Source organism: Festucalex cinctus, chromosome 15, assembly GCF_051991245.1.
Source record: "Festucalex cinctus isolate MCC-2025b chromosome 15, RoL_Fcin_1.0, whole genome shotgun sequence".
NCBI lineage: Eukaryota > Metazoa > Chordata > Actinopteri > Syngnathiformes > Syngnathidae > Festucalex > Festucalex cinctus.
In genome coordinates, this window is record NC_135425.1 from 18816888 (window position 1) to 18833096 (window position 16209).

Sequence of the window (16209 nt, forward strand, 5' to 3'; positions counted from 1 at the left end):
TGTTGCTCAATCAGTTTTATTCAGTATGGGGAAGGGGGAAATAATCCAAGCCAGCAAATCAGTTCACTTCTACTTCAACATCCAAAACTGATTGGTTGAGACACTAAATCATTCCAAATAATAATAAATAGTATATGTCCTCTCTTTTTGTCTTCCTTTGTATTAAATGTCAGCCTGTCAGTCACTAAACGTCACCTTTTGCACATACATACATATACCCAGCCACATCAATATACAATATGATACACAATTACAGTATATACACCCCACTCAACTTGTTTGATCACTCAGTCTCCTTCCTCACTTTCAAAGTAACAGTGTAGAGATACCACCCAAATGTATAGATAAGTATCAGGGGTGTGCCAACTGTTGGCATAGAGAAAAAACTGAAGAGCCACTTCGAAACTCTTCAACTTTAATTTAATAAACAAGCTAAAAGTCAAACCATCACAATATTATAGATTGCGACCAGAAACTATGGGACACCCCTGATATAGTTGGACCGCTCCCAAAGATCTACGTCGTCAAATGGTGGAAGAAAATTGGATTTGGAAGGAAAGTAACAGAATAAACAAATGAAAAGATGAGGAAACCAGGAAGTAACGCAACCTCCTTTGATATGGGACATGATCTGTATGGCTGCCCAGTACAATATGAGCAATACAGTTGATGATTGAATATAATACACAAATTTGGCAAAATGTGACGGGAAAGGTTTAGTAACTCAAACTCTTACATCCAACCTACTCATTCCTTTCAAAATGGGATCCTCAGCTGCATAGGCGTCATAGGATCTGTCATCCGGAAGCTTTGTACAAACCATTTTAGTGCAATTAACTTCTATTATGTCATCAAGTCTACAAAATTATACATGAGACCCCGCCTCACACAAGCGCACCCTCCAGTTTTGGATAAGTATACATTCAAACCTGATGTGTCACAAATAAGGAGACGCGAGGCCCTGTTATTGCACTTGAGCGTAGGGGAAAAGTAGGCGGCGGCCATTTTGGCTGCTGTCAAATATACGGCTAAGCGATCTCACACCACCAGGATCTTGACCTCGTCCTGCTCGTCGGGACGGTAGAAGAAGGGGATGCAGGGGTTCTCGCCCATGAAGGGGGGCGGCCGCGGCGGCCCCTGCGGGTTCTGGATCTCCTGCAGCAGCTGCATGATCTGCCGCGCCGTGCCGTCCTCCTTGGGCTCGGCGGGGGGCGAGGGGGCTTCCTGGCCAGCGGTGGGCTCGGAGAGGGAGATGACCTCCATGGCTTCTAGGACACAAAAGAGACGTTCAGGGGCAAATTTTTCCGAGCTGGAATCCAGGCGGACTGGCGCGCACCTGCTCCGCCGCCAGCACCGACGTCGTCCCCGTGCTCGGGGTGACGGTGGTCCTCGCCAAGAGGGAGGAGGTCGGGGTTGGCCGAAGCCACGCCGCCGACGGCGCCGGCGTATCTGCCGTACCAGTCGTTGCGTTCTGCCACCAGCCTCATGACCAGGTCCTGCAGCTCCGCCAGCTTCGCCTGCCAGACAGGAAGTTATTTTGGACATGCGGTAAAATTAATCTATCGATTATTTAACAATATGTACTATGCATAAAATTACTCCCCTCCATCATTTTCAATGGGTGTCACGTATGCACAAATTTCACTATTAAATTCACTGCCTTTGACAAGTATACTTGTCAATTGTATTTTTTAGAGCGGTGCTAAATGGGGGCGAATCTGATTATGCACCACTGTAAATATCAAACTTGGAAACGACTTTACTGATGCCCAACCGCCAGTAGATGACATTATTGCCCCATTTTATACAAAATAAACACAGTTTCAGAGTCCATGGGAGAAATGGCTGTATTTTGGCAAACCTGCTTTTTTCTACTGTCAATTATAAAAGAACGGGACGGGGCAAAAAGTAGGGAGTCTATTCTGTTATTTGGTAGATTCGGTTTATATATAATTATTGAATGTAATATCACGTGAGTATTGGAAATTAAAAAAATTTCTATAATGACTGGCAGTGAATGAGTTAAGATTCTCTGCTTTGCATGACAAGTCCATAGTATAACCTTATCAAAAATGTTCCAAAAATATACAAAGTTGTTGTATATCTTTTATATATTTGTATCTTGTGTTTAGTTTCACAAGTCTGTGAAGAAATGTGTGTTAAGACAACGTCCTTGAATTTTGGGGGAAAAAAACAAAAAAAAAAAAAAAAGTCTTTGAATCCCTGAAATATCAACTTCAAATATAACTTCAAAGGACAATGACAAAAATAAAACAATAGGAAAGTGAAATAAGAATAGAATGAACAAAATAACTGAAACTGTGCATTTTGGCCTCTCGGGGGCAGTGTGGTGCGTGTGAGTACAGAAGAGAGTTCCGATTTAATTCGATTAAAATAACTTGTTTTTCACACATTGGGAAGAATTTGTGCCTTTGCGTAGTGTTATCTCACCTGTGGGTGTGTGTTCTCACAAGATTTGTGTGTAGATATTAATTATCTTAAGGAAAAACACTCCCGACGTCAATGCTAACTTCCTGTTAGCATTTGAATGGGAGCCTTCTTTCGCTTTTCACAATAGCGCTAGGCAAGCAATGTTTTAATAACAAAGCATGTTTTGTGTTTAATTATACAGTGGATGTGATTCTTAACGTCGTGTTTAGTTTCATAGGTAACTCCAACTGAAGTGTCATTGAATAGATTAAAGGACGCTTACGGACAACATAACATATGCTACACACTTGCTAGTTGCTAATGCTACGCAAGCAAAATGGTGCATTTGGGGTACTTTCACAGCGTCGGAAACTTCAGCTTTCTTTGATAACGTTTTAAGGATAAAATAATCGTCCAATTGGCCAATGTTTGAAGGCCAATTAATCGGTCGGGGAGACGTTGTCATCAGTACCTTCATTTCTTCTTTGTCCTGAGCCAGCATGCTGATGTAATGCTCCTTCTCCTGATGCTTCTGCTTCATGATGGCCCTCTGGCTCTGGTACAGGGCAATGTACTCTCCTGAAAATCAAAGCAGCGACAACTTTTAGCGATTTCACCTTCTCGCATGGGGAACAAACCTCCATTCTCACCGATGGTGTCGGTCTCGCCGGACAGCTGGATGCAGCGGTGCTCCAGCTCCTCCACGCGCTCCTTCAGGTCGGCCTTCTCGTGCATGAGCGAGGTGAAGCGCTGTTGGAGCTTCTCCATTGCCGTCTCTAACGCCTGGTGAACTTCCACTGGCACTCCTGCTTCTGGGCACAAGAGTTCATTCTCCCGCATTAGCAGACTTAAAGCAACGCATCACGGAAGTTTCGCCCCAAAAAAAATATATATATCAGAATATATCATTTAAATATCAGAAATCTATCTGGAGCCGCAAAACATTTGAACATTGTGTTGAATGAAACAGTGAGTTAGTGTTAGTCTAATGTATGTAAGGCTCATTAATTAGAGCTGGACCAGAACAGAGAAATATATGTACAATACGTATAAGTAGAGATTCATCTTCACTTGAGGATTTATTTATTTATTTTTTTAGGGGGATAACTTCATTTGCCTTTCTGTCAAATTGCTGACGTTTTTGGCAATTTTATGGACATATTGTGGTAATTTTTTGCCTCGCTTTCCTTTTTTTGCTATCAATTTTCTGAATTTTTGGCAATTTTGTGGACATTTTATGGTCATTTTTGGGATTTCTTTTTTTGTTTTGGACATTCTATGGTTACTTTTTGAATTTTTTTTCCGCCTTTTTAATTCATTTCTCTGGCATTTTTGTCAATTTCATTGCAATTTTTATGCAAATTTTCTACTTTTCTTCCTATTTGGACATTTTATGGTCACTTTTTGGGAAATTTTTATTTTTATTTTTCCCCATCTACCTTTCATCACTTTTTTCTAACATCTTGACAATTTGGACTCTTGACAATTGTTGAGTATTCATTCAATCGTTAATTTATTTTATCTAAAAAAAAAAACATGTATAAAAAAATAATAATAATTTCTACTATTTTTTTAAGAGACCCATAGGGAGCCACAGAGGAGGGACTAAAGACAACAAAACTAAAACAATCAATCATACTATACAAATGCATCTTTTCTCACCTGTATGTTGGTGATTGTGTTCGCAGTGACTATGTTGGCCCTGAGTGTATTCATGCTCGTGATCATAATGGTGATCGTGATCATGATGGTGATCGTGATCATGATGGTGATCGTGATGATCACGCCCATTGTAGCTGTGCTGCTGGAGGCTGAGAGCCACGGCAGCCTGGTGCTTTGCGGCCGCGTGGAGCCGCTGCTCCTCCCTCAGCTGCCTCCTGGCCTCGTCCCGCTCAGCTTCCAAATGAGCCAAAGCATCGCGAATGAACTGCTCCTGCGGAGTAGGTGAAAATCGGTCACAAAAGTCGAAAATGCAAGCCCACATAAACGGCTCTTACATGGCAATATTGTTCTCACCATCTCTTTTTGGCTCTCAAAGTCTTGTGGGATGATGATTGAGGATGACTCTGGAACACTTTCTTGAGGTGACTGGCTCTCCACTCCGTCTCCTGAGCAACATCAATGATGTTAATAAACCTTTACAGAGAATCTGCTAATGATACACAGTGTTCCGTCATTTATCGCGGGTGTTACATTCCAAAAACTACCCGTGATAATGGAAATACGCGTTACTTAAAACTCATTCACTGCCTTTGACAAGTATACTTGTCAATTGTATTTTTTAGAGCGGTGCTAAATGGGGGCGAATCTGAGCATGCTCCACTGTAAATATCAAACTTGGAAACAACTTTACTGATGCCTAACCACTGGTAGATGACATCATTGCCCCATTTTATAGGAAATAAACACAGTTTCAGAGTCCATGGGAGAAATGGCTGTATTTTGGCAAACCTACATTTTTCTGCTGTCAATTATAAAAGAACGGGACGGGACAAAAAGTAGGGAGTCTATTATGTTATTCGGTAGATTCGGTTTATATATAATTATCGAATGGAATATCACGTGAGTATTGGAAATGTAAAAATTTTCTATAATGACTGGCAGTGAATGAGTTAAAAGAATAAAATAAATAAAATACTGTTAATTATATATATTTTTTCCTTTATTATTTGTTTTGTTTTTAAATTTGGTATGATTTCTACTTTAATTAAATTAATTCTTTTTCATTCATCATATATTTACATTCATTTTTTTCATTAAAAGTATGTTTCTTTTAATTTACTTAGTGCAGTATATATTTTTTCATGTATACGATTTTTTGTTTATTATGAATGTTTTTTCATTCATAGTATTTTTTTTCCCCCCATTAAAAGTATATATTTTTTAATTTATTTATTATACATCACAGTATATATTTTCTATCTCCTGAATGCAATGCCGTGGCGCGACGGGACAAACACAGTTGGAAAGGTCTCATCAAGACGAAGCCGCGGATGCCCATATGTCCCCGGTTGGACGTAGGCTTCGAGAGATACGGTCAAAGAAAAAAGCACGCCGTTTAAAAAAAAAAAAAAAAAAGCACACTGAAAAATCCACAAAACAGCGAGGCTGTGAAAGGTGAACCCGCGATAAACAAGGGAACACTGTATAAAAATTCTATTTTTTCCCCTATGTTCAAAACAAAATGACATTGAGAAGTAAGAGACAAACCTTCATCTCTGGGCGCCATGGCTAGAGCTGAACTGTTGAGTAGCTCCCTCACCTCAGCCTTCAAATGCTCGTTATCTTTCACCAAATGATCTAAATGCTCCTAAACAAGGTCAGTCGTTTCATTATTTCATGAGAAGAAGTGTGGGGGGGGAGGCACATGCTCGCATACCTGCGCTCGCTTCAGTTCATTCTGGCTGACTTCCAGCTGTGCGCGGCCCTGGGACTCGTCATGTTGCAGCCGGTCCATGAGCTGGCTCTGCGTTAAATACTGCCGGTGGAGCTGCTCTCTCTCCGAGACCAGCGTCTGGTAGGCGGCGCTGTACTGTTGCAGGTGGGCCGCCACCTGGTCCCTCTGCTCGGCCAGGCCTTGAGCCTCCTTCAATTTCTCTTCCAGCTGGTGGTAGGAGAATCCCGAAATTAGCAAAATCATCTGCGATAAATGTTTGGTATGAAATACAAAAACAACATAGGACAGTGACTCCCAACCATTGTTTCGCAGAATAGTAGTACAACGGACGTAGACCTTTAGGTTATCCAATCACCCAATTTCACTTAATGGGGTCGGTTAAAACCTGATCTCCTTTCACACCTGCAACCATGTCACACTTAACGAGCCACAGGCAAAAAATGAGGGGGAAAAAGCTAAGTACGAAATAAACACCATCACTGGCTAATAAACAGTAATCAGGGGGAAAAAATGCTTTTGTAACACACTTTAATATACAATTAGTTGATTAAATCGATAGATTGATCAATTCTAAAAATATTTGATAGTGACAGCACTAGTTATGTACGGGCTTATGAGGGGACAATAAATTTACACCTTTATACAAACTGTTCACACTGTCGCAAAGTGTCATTTATTAAGTTTTTAAAAATGTGGGGGGTGTACTTAATTTTGTGAGATACTGTAACTAACTTTTTTTGTGCAAATTTGTTTGGTTGCATACCGTGAAATCCTTATGATGTAAATATAAGGTACCTTGGCTCAATCAAGATTGTGAAACACTGACGTAGAAGACCGAACCTGCTCTTTCACATTGTGCAGCTGCTCTTGTAGCTCGCCCATTCTGCGTGCCAGCTCTTTCTTAACATGCTGCTCTGACTGAATGGCGGTGGTCAGCTCCATGTTTTCATTTGACTGCAAAAAAATTGAGAAAAACATTTTTCACTTTCACCTTGGAAACTAACTTCTCTCTTGAACATGAAAATTCCAAAACTCACCAGTTGAACAAAGCCATTCTGCAGCTCAGCAAGCTGGTCCTTCAGCGTTCGGTTCTGCGTGAGAGCGCGGCTGATGGTTGCCTTGTCTGACTGAACGTCTTCGAGCATGCGGCGGCGGTCGTCGGCTTCCTGGGCCTGGCTCTCCGCCTGCTGCTCCAGATCTGACAGGCGCGCCTCTTGCTCTGAGCACAGGCGGCTCAGCTGCTCGTTGTCACGCAGCTAGAAGGAGAAAAATGCTGTCTAAAAGACGCCCGGAAACATTTCCGGGAGACATTTTACAACATATCGGTGCACCTGCGACTGGTACTGCTCATTGAGTGAGTCCTTCTCCTTTTGCAGAGTGTCGAGTGCTTCTTGTAGAGCTATTTCGCTGTTTGAAGGGCCTGAGGACTGAGGTTCGGCAGCACTCTGCTCTTCTCTCTCTTGTGATAGTAATGCTCGAAGAGATGGAAAAAAAAACAACTTTTGTCACAGTTGTGTCGTTTAGTGATAAATTACGACATGTTCCAAATTCGAAGTATGTCGCCACCGTAAGAACAAAGCAACAGCAAACCAAGGACTAACGATATATTTTAGCTTACCTGCAGCATTTTTTAACTCCCCAATTGTAGCTTCAAGTTCTTGGACTCGTTCGATGTTTCTGTCCCTCTCTTCTGCAACCAGCGACACCTTCAAGATGGACACGGACATGCATACATTAGTTTGTATGATTTGTTTGTGTTGAGTACTTCAACAATAGTCGTTTATGTAAAACGGGTTCATAATTGTGGACGTGCAAGTGATTCTGACATGATCCTCTCAGGTTTAAGGGGACACCGGCTAAATTAACATGGATGGTTTGACTGCTAGTAATTAGTTTAGCTACGAAAAGTGCCTAAAAAGGTGGAAAAAATATATAGCGTCCCAATATTGATGTATTGCACTTTTAGAGTCAAAGTTCCCCATCGAATGGCCGCAAATCACACATTCTGTGGTGTTTAGAACACATATAACTCTTGGCATGCACACAGGCATTGTCTGCCATAAAAAAGATATTTATGTAGACCAGTCAAGCTGGTGTGTGGAGTCATTTTACACACAGAGCAACATATTACTGGCAATTGTTTATAATTGCATGGGATCCAATGAGAGAGGAATGAAGCCCAGAGTAGGCACGGGAAGGCTGCATTTACAATTACACTGTTAAAAAAAAATATATATATATATATATTTGGCTCTCAGTAGTAACTGCCCCTTCATCAAGTATGACATTTACCAACAAATATATATTTTGCTACCTGCCCATTTTTGAAATGATGCCGGTTTTAAATTGTGAGGGGGAAAAAAATGCACAAGGTCTGCTTGAAATCTTGCCGTGATTTACTTGTGTTAGCAGCTGCTCTGTTTTGTCCTTCCAAACACGGCCCCCCTCCTGGATCTGCTCTGCATAACAGTCCCGCTCTGTCTTCAGCTGGGCAACCGACTCCATCAGCTATAGCATGATGAACAACAAGGGGTTAAAAGTCAAATTTGTTGAAAAAGGAAAAGCAGCAATTTTTATAAAAACATATTGCAGGTGTCCACAATAAATAATCAATGTCTGCTCGAACCTGGTGATTGTGTACTTCCACCTGCTGCTTTTCTTCCAGCAGTAACTGGATCTGCTGGTTGGCACTATTAGGATCCGACTGAGTGGAGCACTGTGCCAACAAAAATAGAAACACAGCGATAGAGAAGCGTAAAACACAAATATGATTTAACAAACTCTAATCTATGACCAAGGTCACATGTATATACATAAACTGACCTGCTGCAACATGAGGTCGGCCATCTCGAGCCTCTTGCGGAGATCCTCCACCTCCAGTCGCAATGCTACCGTCTCTTGCGATCTCTGCCTCAGCTGTTCTGACAGCTCCGAACTCTGCTGTTTGGACTCGTCACTCAAATTGCTGGAAACAAATGCAAAAAAAATATGTATGAAAAATGTAAGATTGTGCGCGGCTTTTCGTTCTCTTGGTGGTCTTTTGTGATGAAGACAAAAAACAAAAACAAAAAAAATCATTATCTGGGGAAAAAAACAAAACAACCGAAGACCTCACTTACTTTTGCCGAAATACCTCGAGCCTCAGGGCGTCTCTTTCTTTTTCTAATTCTTTGTTGTGCTGGAGACAAAAAGAAAAAGAAGAAATAGTCACAAAACTTTCGGGAGAAAAGCATTTATTGTTTTTTTTTTATGCTGATCCACGGCCATTTGCGTTCGCCTTCTCACTGTTTCCCACCTTTTCAAATTGTTTTTGTTGTGTCGATACGGATGACAGCGTTCTCTCGAGCTCCGACACTCTCTGCTTTGTTGACTGCAGTCGGCTATTCAGCTCCTCTGCTTCTCCTGAACATTCAATCACATTGAAAGTAAAAGGGACTTGCAACTAGGGATCGTTTTTTGTATTTTTTAATAGTCAAACAACATTGAATCACACCCACCTGCTTTCTGCCGTGCAGCCTGTTGTGTATACTGTAGTGCGGTTTGTAGCTCAGATTTCTCCGACACCAGTATGCCAATCGTTTGAATGTGAACCTTGGGAGATTATCAAATAGAGTACAATGTTTTGTGTGATGCCCCCTTCATCAATCACTGCATTTACAGAATAATTGCACTTCCAACTAGCCATGCCTACTCACTAAATAAATGCAGATACATTTACAGTTAGAACATAGACAAATTTCTGTATTCCCTAACGTAGCTCAGTTCATTTAGAACACCAGAAATTAAATAGCAATAATAATTACATTAATAATGTTTTTTTTTTCTCTCAATTACAAACAATGCTACAATATTTTCTCTTTAAACTCCAGCATCAACTGGAGCACAGATGCCTGGTCTACTCTCCAGGCAGTCTGTGGTCATGACATCTATCACGAAACATGTTAATATTGTTAAAAGGGAAGTCAACACAAAGATTTTCTTCACAATATGCTCTATACACCGCCACTAGTCTAAACTCGGTAACCTGATTAATATTTGTGGAATATGAATTAAGCGGCAAAATCCACCCATTTTTATCCATCTCAGGGGGCGGCCATTTTGTTACTTGCTGTCAACAGAAAATGGCATCACAGTTACTCAGGGCTGAGATAACTACCAATCACGCCTCATCTGTTTTGTTTTTTTGTCATTTGTAAGATGAGATGTTATCAGTCTTTTACCTGAGCACTGAACAACTGTGATGTAGCTTTCAGTTGACAACGGGTGGGAAAAAATGGCCGCATCCTGAGATAGATCAAAGTGGGTGGATTTTGCCGCTCAATTCATATTCGACAAATGCAATATTAATTAGAATGCAACGTTTAGACTAGTGGGGGTGCACAGACCATATTGTTAAAAAAAATAATAATTGGGGTTGACTTCCTCTTTATATCAGTATATATATGACAACAATCCAATGACAAGACCTGTTACCAGAGACATTTATTTAAAGCTTTCGTGTTTAAGTGGATAGCACTACAGACTACTAAGAAATGGTGTCTTTTCGAGTGTAGAAATAATCCATATAGTATTATATGTTACGTAACACAAAGGTCTAATTAACATGTCACGAGTATGAGGATATACCTGTAATTGCTCCCGCATGGCTCCCTGCTCTTTGGAAAACTTTTGTTCAAATTCCTTCCGCTCCTGAATGAACAGAAATAAAAATGTCACCAATGTTCACAAGTCAGATGGGCCACAGGAGTGAAGATCAACAGGTGGTGAGAAAGACCTTCTGCAGCTGATCTGTGAGCTCCTGAGATTGTTGTGCCTGATAAAGCAAAAGGACACAAGCTATCATCGGTGCATTGTGACACAATTCCACCCTTTGCATCATAGACAAAAAGTTTATAAGTTCATGTCAAAACATCAAACACTTGGGCATTTTTGTTGAGCTAAATATAATAATAAATAAATACTTAGTACACTTTTGTTACAATTTACAGAAATGCATTCAGTAATGGGGGGGAAAAAAAACTGCACGACTTCCATGCATGAGTAACCATTTAGTGAGGATACTTAAGGTGGCGTGCTATGACGTTGACGTGCAATACAGTTCGTGCATTGAAGATGACTTGACTTGACTTGTGGCATTCAAAGACTCACAAACATACACGCACACGCACAGCTTCTTACCAGCTGGTCAAGCTTGGTATTGAGCTGAGAGTTTGTTAAGTTGCTGGACTCCAGGGCAGCAGACAGCTCCTGGTTCCGACTCTACCGTGTAACATGCATCCGGGAAAGGGAGGGAAAAAAAACGTAAGAAAGGAAGTGTTTGTGGCACAAGACAAATAAAATGGATACGACAGGGAAGGAGTAACATTTGTAAATGATTAGCACGAGGGCAAACAATAGCATCTTTTATGTTTGGTGCAAAAAAAAAAAAAGTGACCAATGGGGTGAGTGGGAAAAATAATGAGCATTGTATCATACGTCCAATTCTCTCTCGCCAACGGACGGGGCACTGTCACCATTCAGATGTGCAGCAGATGACTGAAATCACAAAAATGAATGAACTTCATTTTTAAAAATTCTCAGTTATTATAGTCGGATTTGTTTTCATCAAAGACTGCCGCAACATACTTCAGAGACCAGGCCGTTCAGTTGTTGAGACAGTTGTCGCAGGCTCTCTGTGGAAGACAGCTGTCTGCAAGATAACATATGCAGTACACTCATATATTTATTATTTATATATTTTTTCTTCACGTACAATTGCAGGTTGAGCAAAATGAGCCAACCTACCTATTTTCCTCTGATAAACTCTCATTGCCATTAGTGTCAGGGTAGTCCTGCAAAGACAAAAAAAAAAGAAAAATGGAAGCGTAAGATCAAACAGAAACATCAACAAAGGACACGTTCCAAAAATAAAACTGCATCCAAATGTAAATGCTCGGATAAAAAAAATGTCAACAAGCACAACTATTTCTTTGTTTCTATTCTGTTAGATTATTTTTTAAACACTATCTTCTAGTCAACGCTGCTGTTGTCAAGCATTGCCTTTGTGTCAGTATTCTGAGTTGTTTTTTTGTTTGTTTTTTATAAACACTTTTGGCACAACTTAGATTCAACATCAATGAATTCAACTAACCAATAAACCAAACCGATCAAAACTGAACTTTTGTTGGCGACAAACGTGCAAATAGAAAGTAAAACATTACCATAATGTAAGCAATCATTTAAATCAATAAAATTGCATATTACACATGCTGTGCAATGACGCTGAGTTTATATGGCAGAGAAACTAGGAATCGAGTTGGAGTGAGACACACCTGAGGCATGTCAGTGTGGTGTCCACTCTGAAGGTTAGTAGCGGTGTTAGTACTAGTAGCGTTAGACAGGGGTGAGTGCTGGTCAAGCTCAGCCTTGGGAGGGTGTCCCGGGGACGCGATGGTCGCCACGTCGGCTACGGTCTGAGGTGGCATGTACACATAAGTATAAACACAAGTGTTATGACAGACTTGACAGTTAGGACAAAACAGCGAGGCATTTATGTGTTTATGTGCATTCATATCAAGAAAGACAATGAGACAAGCAAGCATTGAGAAGCCTGTGGAAAATACTATCATCCAAACTGTATCATTTCTAGTAAGCATGCTATATGAAATGCTCAGCAAACAATGGTAGGAGAGGGGAGAAATACATGTAAAAAAAGACCTCACGCTGGGCACGTGCTCTCTGCAACATGTGACGAACTTAAAAGCCCTTCATTAAAGAAGTCGGTCAGAATGGGGATGCGAGCACTTCAATCATAAACACATGGAGGAGCAGGAGTAGTAGGAGGACACAGATGTTAGGAAAGCATTAAAAAGAAGAGCAGACACAAGGATAGATAGAGCTCACCTGACTTTTGCCATATGCAGGCAGGGCTACTCCATTGCTTTGACTAAGTGCTTTGAGAATATTGTCAAACTACAGACACGAGGGAGACATGGAAGGAGAGAGGAAATCTTTAGAAAAGAATGACAAACGAGTATAGAAGGAAGACATTTTCAAGATTGCTCACAGAAAGGAAATAAGGGTTTAAAAAAACAAATCTGATGCCTATCAAAACGTTGCTGAATAAAATGTTAGGAACTACAATAATAGTCTTTATAACATAATAATAGTAAAAATAATATTAATAGTAATAAAATTTTAAAAGTTTTGGAAATGACAGGAAAAAAAGCCAAACAAAGAAGCAAAACACATGATCAGATTTTATCTTGTGTGTGTAGACTGTTAGAATTTTCATGAGGCATTTTTTCCTCCAAAAACTTGCAGAAGCAGCAGCTCATTGCTTGACCATGCTTACATTGTCCGGAGAATTTCTGTCAATCGAGGGTGCATCGTACTGGTTGGGTCCTTTAACCTTCCTCTTCTTCTTGGCTCCTGCATCGCCTAGAACTCCTCCTTTTTCTCCTCCAACACTGGTTGGAGTGCTCTTCTGCTGGAACTCCTTGAGCTGAGCAAAATGTGACAAATCGAGACCTAATAAATTATGTTATTTAATGTGCCTTAGCTCTGTCAGCATATAAGTAGTTCAGCTTTTTCCACGTCCCGTCTCAGAGATATTGAGACAAACGTACTGCATCACACACAAGCCGGCAAGAGAATGACGTGAGAATGTCACACACGTGACAGGAGTATGTCCCATGCTCAACAACCCGAAATCGGTACGGGTAAAGCTTTACCACTCACCAAAGCATCCTAATGATGATCTATTTATTATGGGGAAAACTGGCTCAAAGACTGCACTTCGTTCACACACTAGCCGTTTTGTGTGCCGCTTGGTGTTAGGCCATAAAGGTGACTGGAAGGAAAATTATCCCACTTCTACTGTCAAAATTGGATAAAACTAAACCTGGCTCACAGAATATTAGAGGAAGAGGAACCTGCTCGTGTTTTGTTTTGTTTTTATTCAGAGTAGAAAGCTATTGAATATTCTGAACATCCATAATGCAAATGCATCCTTTCTACGGTGAAAACAAAAGGCGGATTGTATTGCTTTTGCCTGTGACTAGCATATAAACTATGCAGATTGAGATAGTAGTCAAACGACATTTCATTACATTTTGAAATTCTCACCAATGAAATTACTACGATCGAATGTCCAATGCTATTCAATGAGCGGAGAGCTTCCTTTCACAGAGCTAACCGCCATTTTGACTTGTGATGTAAGCTTGGAATTGTCCCTTGCCATCTAGGAGACATTATAGAGCGAGTAGTTACAAAAACGTGCACTACAAGCTCTCTTACCTCCCAACATCTATTTTACAATTAAACAAACTGGAGAAGACCTGAGTTGAATAATTTTAAAATTATTTCATGGTGAATAGAGATAATTTGAACAGTATCATCTGATATTTGATTTATTCATTAACTCTGTTGTATTAGTTTTACTGCTTGTACCTCGCTCTTATTTACTGAATTATTTTTTCTGTTCTAACAGTTGCCACAGTTTGATTTATTTAACCATGCTTCCTACCTGATTCTACCAGTGGTTTCTGTTGTGTTGCAATGTTTGTAATTGTCCCTAGTTGTGACAGAATGAATGTATACTATCCTATATTTTGAAGGATCTGATACGACTGGAAGCTCAAGGTTAGAGGTATGCAAGAAAGAATGCACCCAACCCAGTCACAATGTTCGACCTCCTCAAGTAGATCATGTTTCAAATGAAGCTTGGCATAAGTAACTCAGTCAAAAAGCTAGCTTGTCGGTCTTTGCTAAGCCAAACATGCTAAAAGTTGTCAATACTAACACTTTTTTTTTTTTGGTCTTTAATAAGTTTGTCATAATGGATTCATCATAAAACCGCACGGAATTCTGGGAAATTCTTCTTTCAAAAAATGTCATTTTAAAATACTTAACCTCGGGGCTAAATGTTAGTAACAATTAATTACAATAGCTGTTCTGAGCAAATGTCGACATAGTAGCTTCCTAAAATGTAACGTCGTACATCGTAAAGGCCATATTGTAACGAGCAAACACGCCTATAAAGCCAAACACACCGCGGGACAGGGAAGAGGGGCTGTCAGCTGTCAAAACACTCCCCATCATTCTATCCGTCTTACTGGAACTTACGACCAACTTAGTAACAAAAGGCCACCCTAAAAACAAAACAATTACACGCTGGCACTCGTACACCGTGATCCATAGTTACTAGTTACCTTTTTGCCAATTTCTTATTAGCCAAGTTAGCACGTCTCGCTTCGACGTAATACACATTTTATTTTGTCAGCTGAAAAGCAACTCAAACACCTTAAAGAATGAAATCGCTGACTGTTCAGATGGTGTCGCGTGGTAAAGAGGTCACTTGGAAATAAAAACAATAACCACAATTTAGAAAAGTTGATCTTAGAAAGTAAAGGCCTCAATAAAACACCGGGCTTTCCTGCGCATCGATGCAGTAGACGACCGACGGAGGCCGGACAAGCGTCGGCCATAGAGGTCGGAAGGCGTGTTGCGATACCACAATTGTGATAAAACAGCACGCAATAAAGGTAAACAAGTGCAGCTTTAAATGACAGTCCAAAGAATCTATTTAATCGTACCTTTTTCTTGGCTGCGGCGAGTTTTATTTGCCTGCTATGGTCGGCCATCCTGCTGCTGCTCTGGAAATCAACGGCCAGGACGGACGAACCACGTCATCAGTTTGCTGTCGGATGCGGTCCTGATCTCTAGAGGGCGCACTTAAGTCCGTTTGGTAAAAAAATATAATAATAATAATAATAATAATAATAATAATAATAACCGGATGGTTAGATTGACCCTTCGTTTATTTTAGAGTAATGGAAATTATCTATCTATCTATCTATCTATCTATCTATCTATGCAATAAAATGTACCACTTAAAATTATGACAGAAGTCTGTAAATTGCGTCATAGAAAACTTATAGAGACAAGTCATTTATTATCGATGGAATTAAAACATGTTTAGTAATACATTTCAACGCAGATCATCATGATATCTTTTGTCACATCTCTATGCACAGGGTTAAGGAATCATAGAAGTAGTCATGCTGTATTTATTGTCATAATTTGTCATTATAAAGGATGTACTTTGGCAGCCATTATCCAACCTTGACCTAGTTTTAATAAAATAATATCAATACAGTTTTGTTTGACGTGACCTGTTCACATTTTGATTTTGACTTTACCGTTTTTCTGAGTCACTTTAGTACATTACACTTCTCAGATCAGAATTTAAATTTTCAAAACAATATGTGCATTTCTTAAAACAATTCGCACTAATAGTGAAACATTGTGGTTCCTCTGCAAAAGCAATTTTCTTTCTCAAAATCTTTAGTAAATCGCGCAAAATTAAATATTTGTGTCACTGAACATGCCAGGGTTGTGAG

The 16209-nt window shown here is 40.1% G+C and overlaps 1 protein-coding gene across 2 annotated transcripts; it reads right to left on the reverse strand.

The window, feature by feature from the left end:
* Nucleotides 1–15565, reverse strand: golga2 (golgin A2). 2 transcript variants are annotated; one of them, XM_077497033.1, is made up of 28 exons: nucleotides 15403–15565; nucleotides 13161–13310; nucleotides 12710–12778; nucleotides 12139–12279; nucleotides 11612–11658; nucleotides 11453–11516; nucleotides 11303–11362; nucleotides 11006–11086; nucleotides 10602–10640; nucleotides 10454–10516; nucleotides 9325–9418; nucleotides 9123–9229; nucleotides 8947–9005; nucleotides 8651–8792; nucleotides 8454–8543; nucleotides 8228–8335; nucleotides 7446–7533; nucleotides 7159–7301; nucleotides 6865–7083; nucleotides 6668–6781; nucleotides 5810–6034; nucleotides 5641–5740; nucleotides 4447–4538; nucleotides 4093–4363; nucleotides 3081–3242; nucleotides 2903–3009; nucleotides 1337–1517; nucleotides 1–1265 (listed from the first exon to the last, which is right to left on the reverse strand). In XM_077497033.1, exons 1-28 carry the CDS (start codon nucleotides 15448–15450, stop codon nucleotides 1039–1041), a joined length of 3291 nt encoding a protein of 1096 aa, XP_077353159.1. In that variant the 5' UTR covers nucleotides 15451–15565; the 3' UTR covers nucleotides 1–1038. The 2 variants fall into 2 exon arrangements, with proteins under 2 accessions (XP_077353159.1, XP_077353158.1); XM_077497032.1 differs by having other exon boundaries at nucleotides 1–1268.
* Nucleotides 15566–16209: the final 644 nt, after the last annotated feature.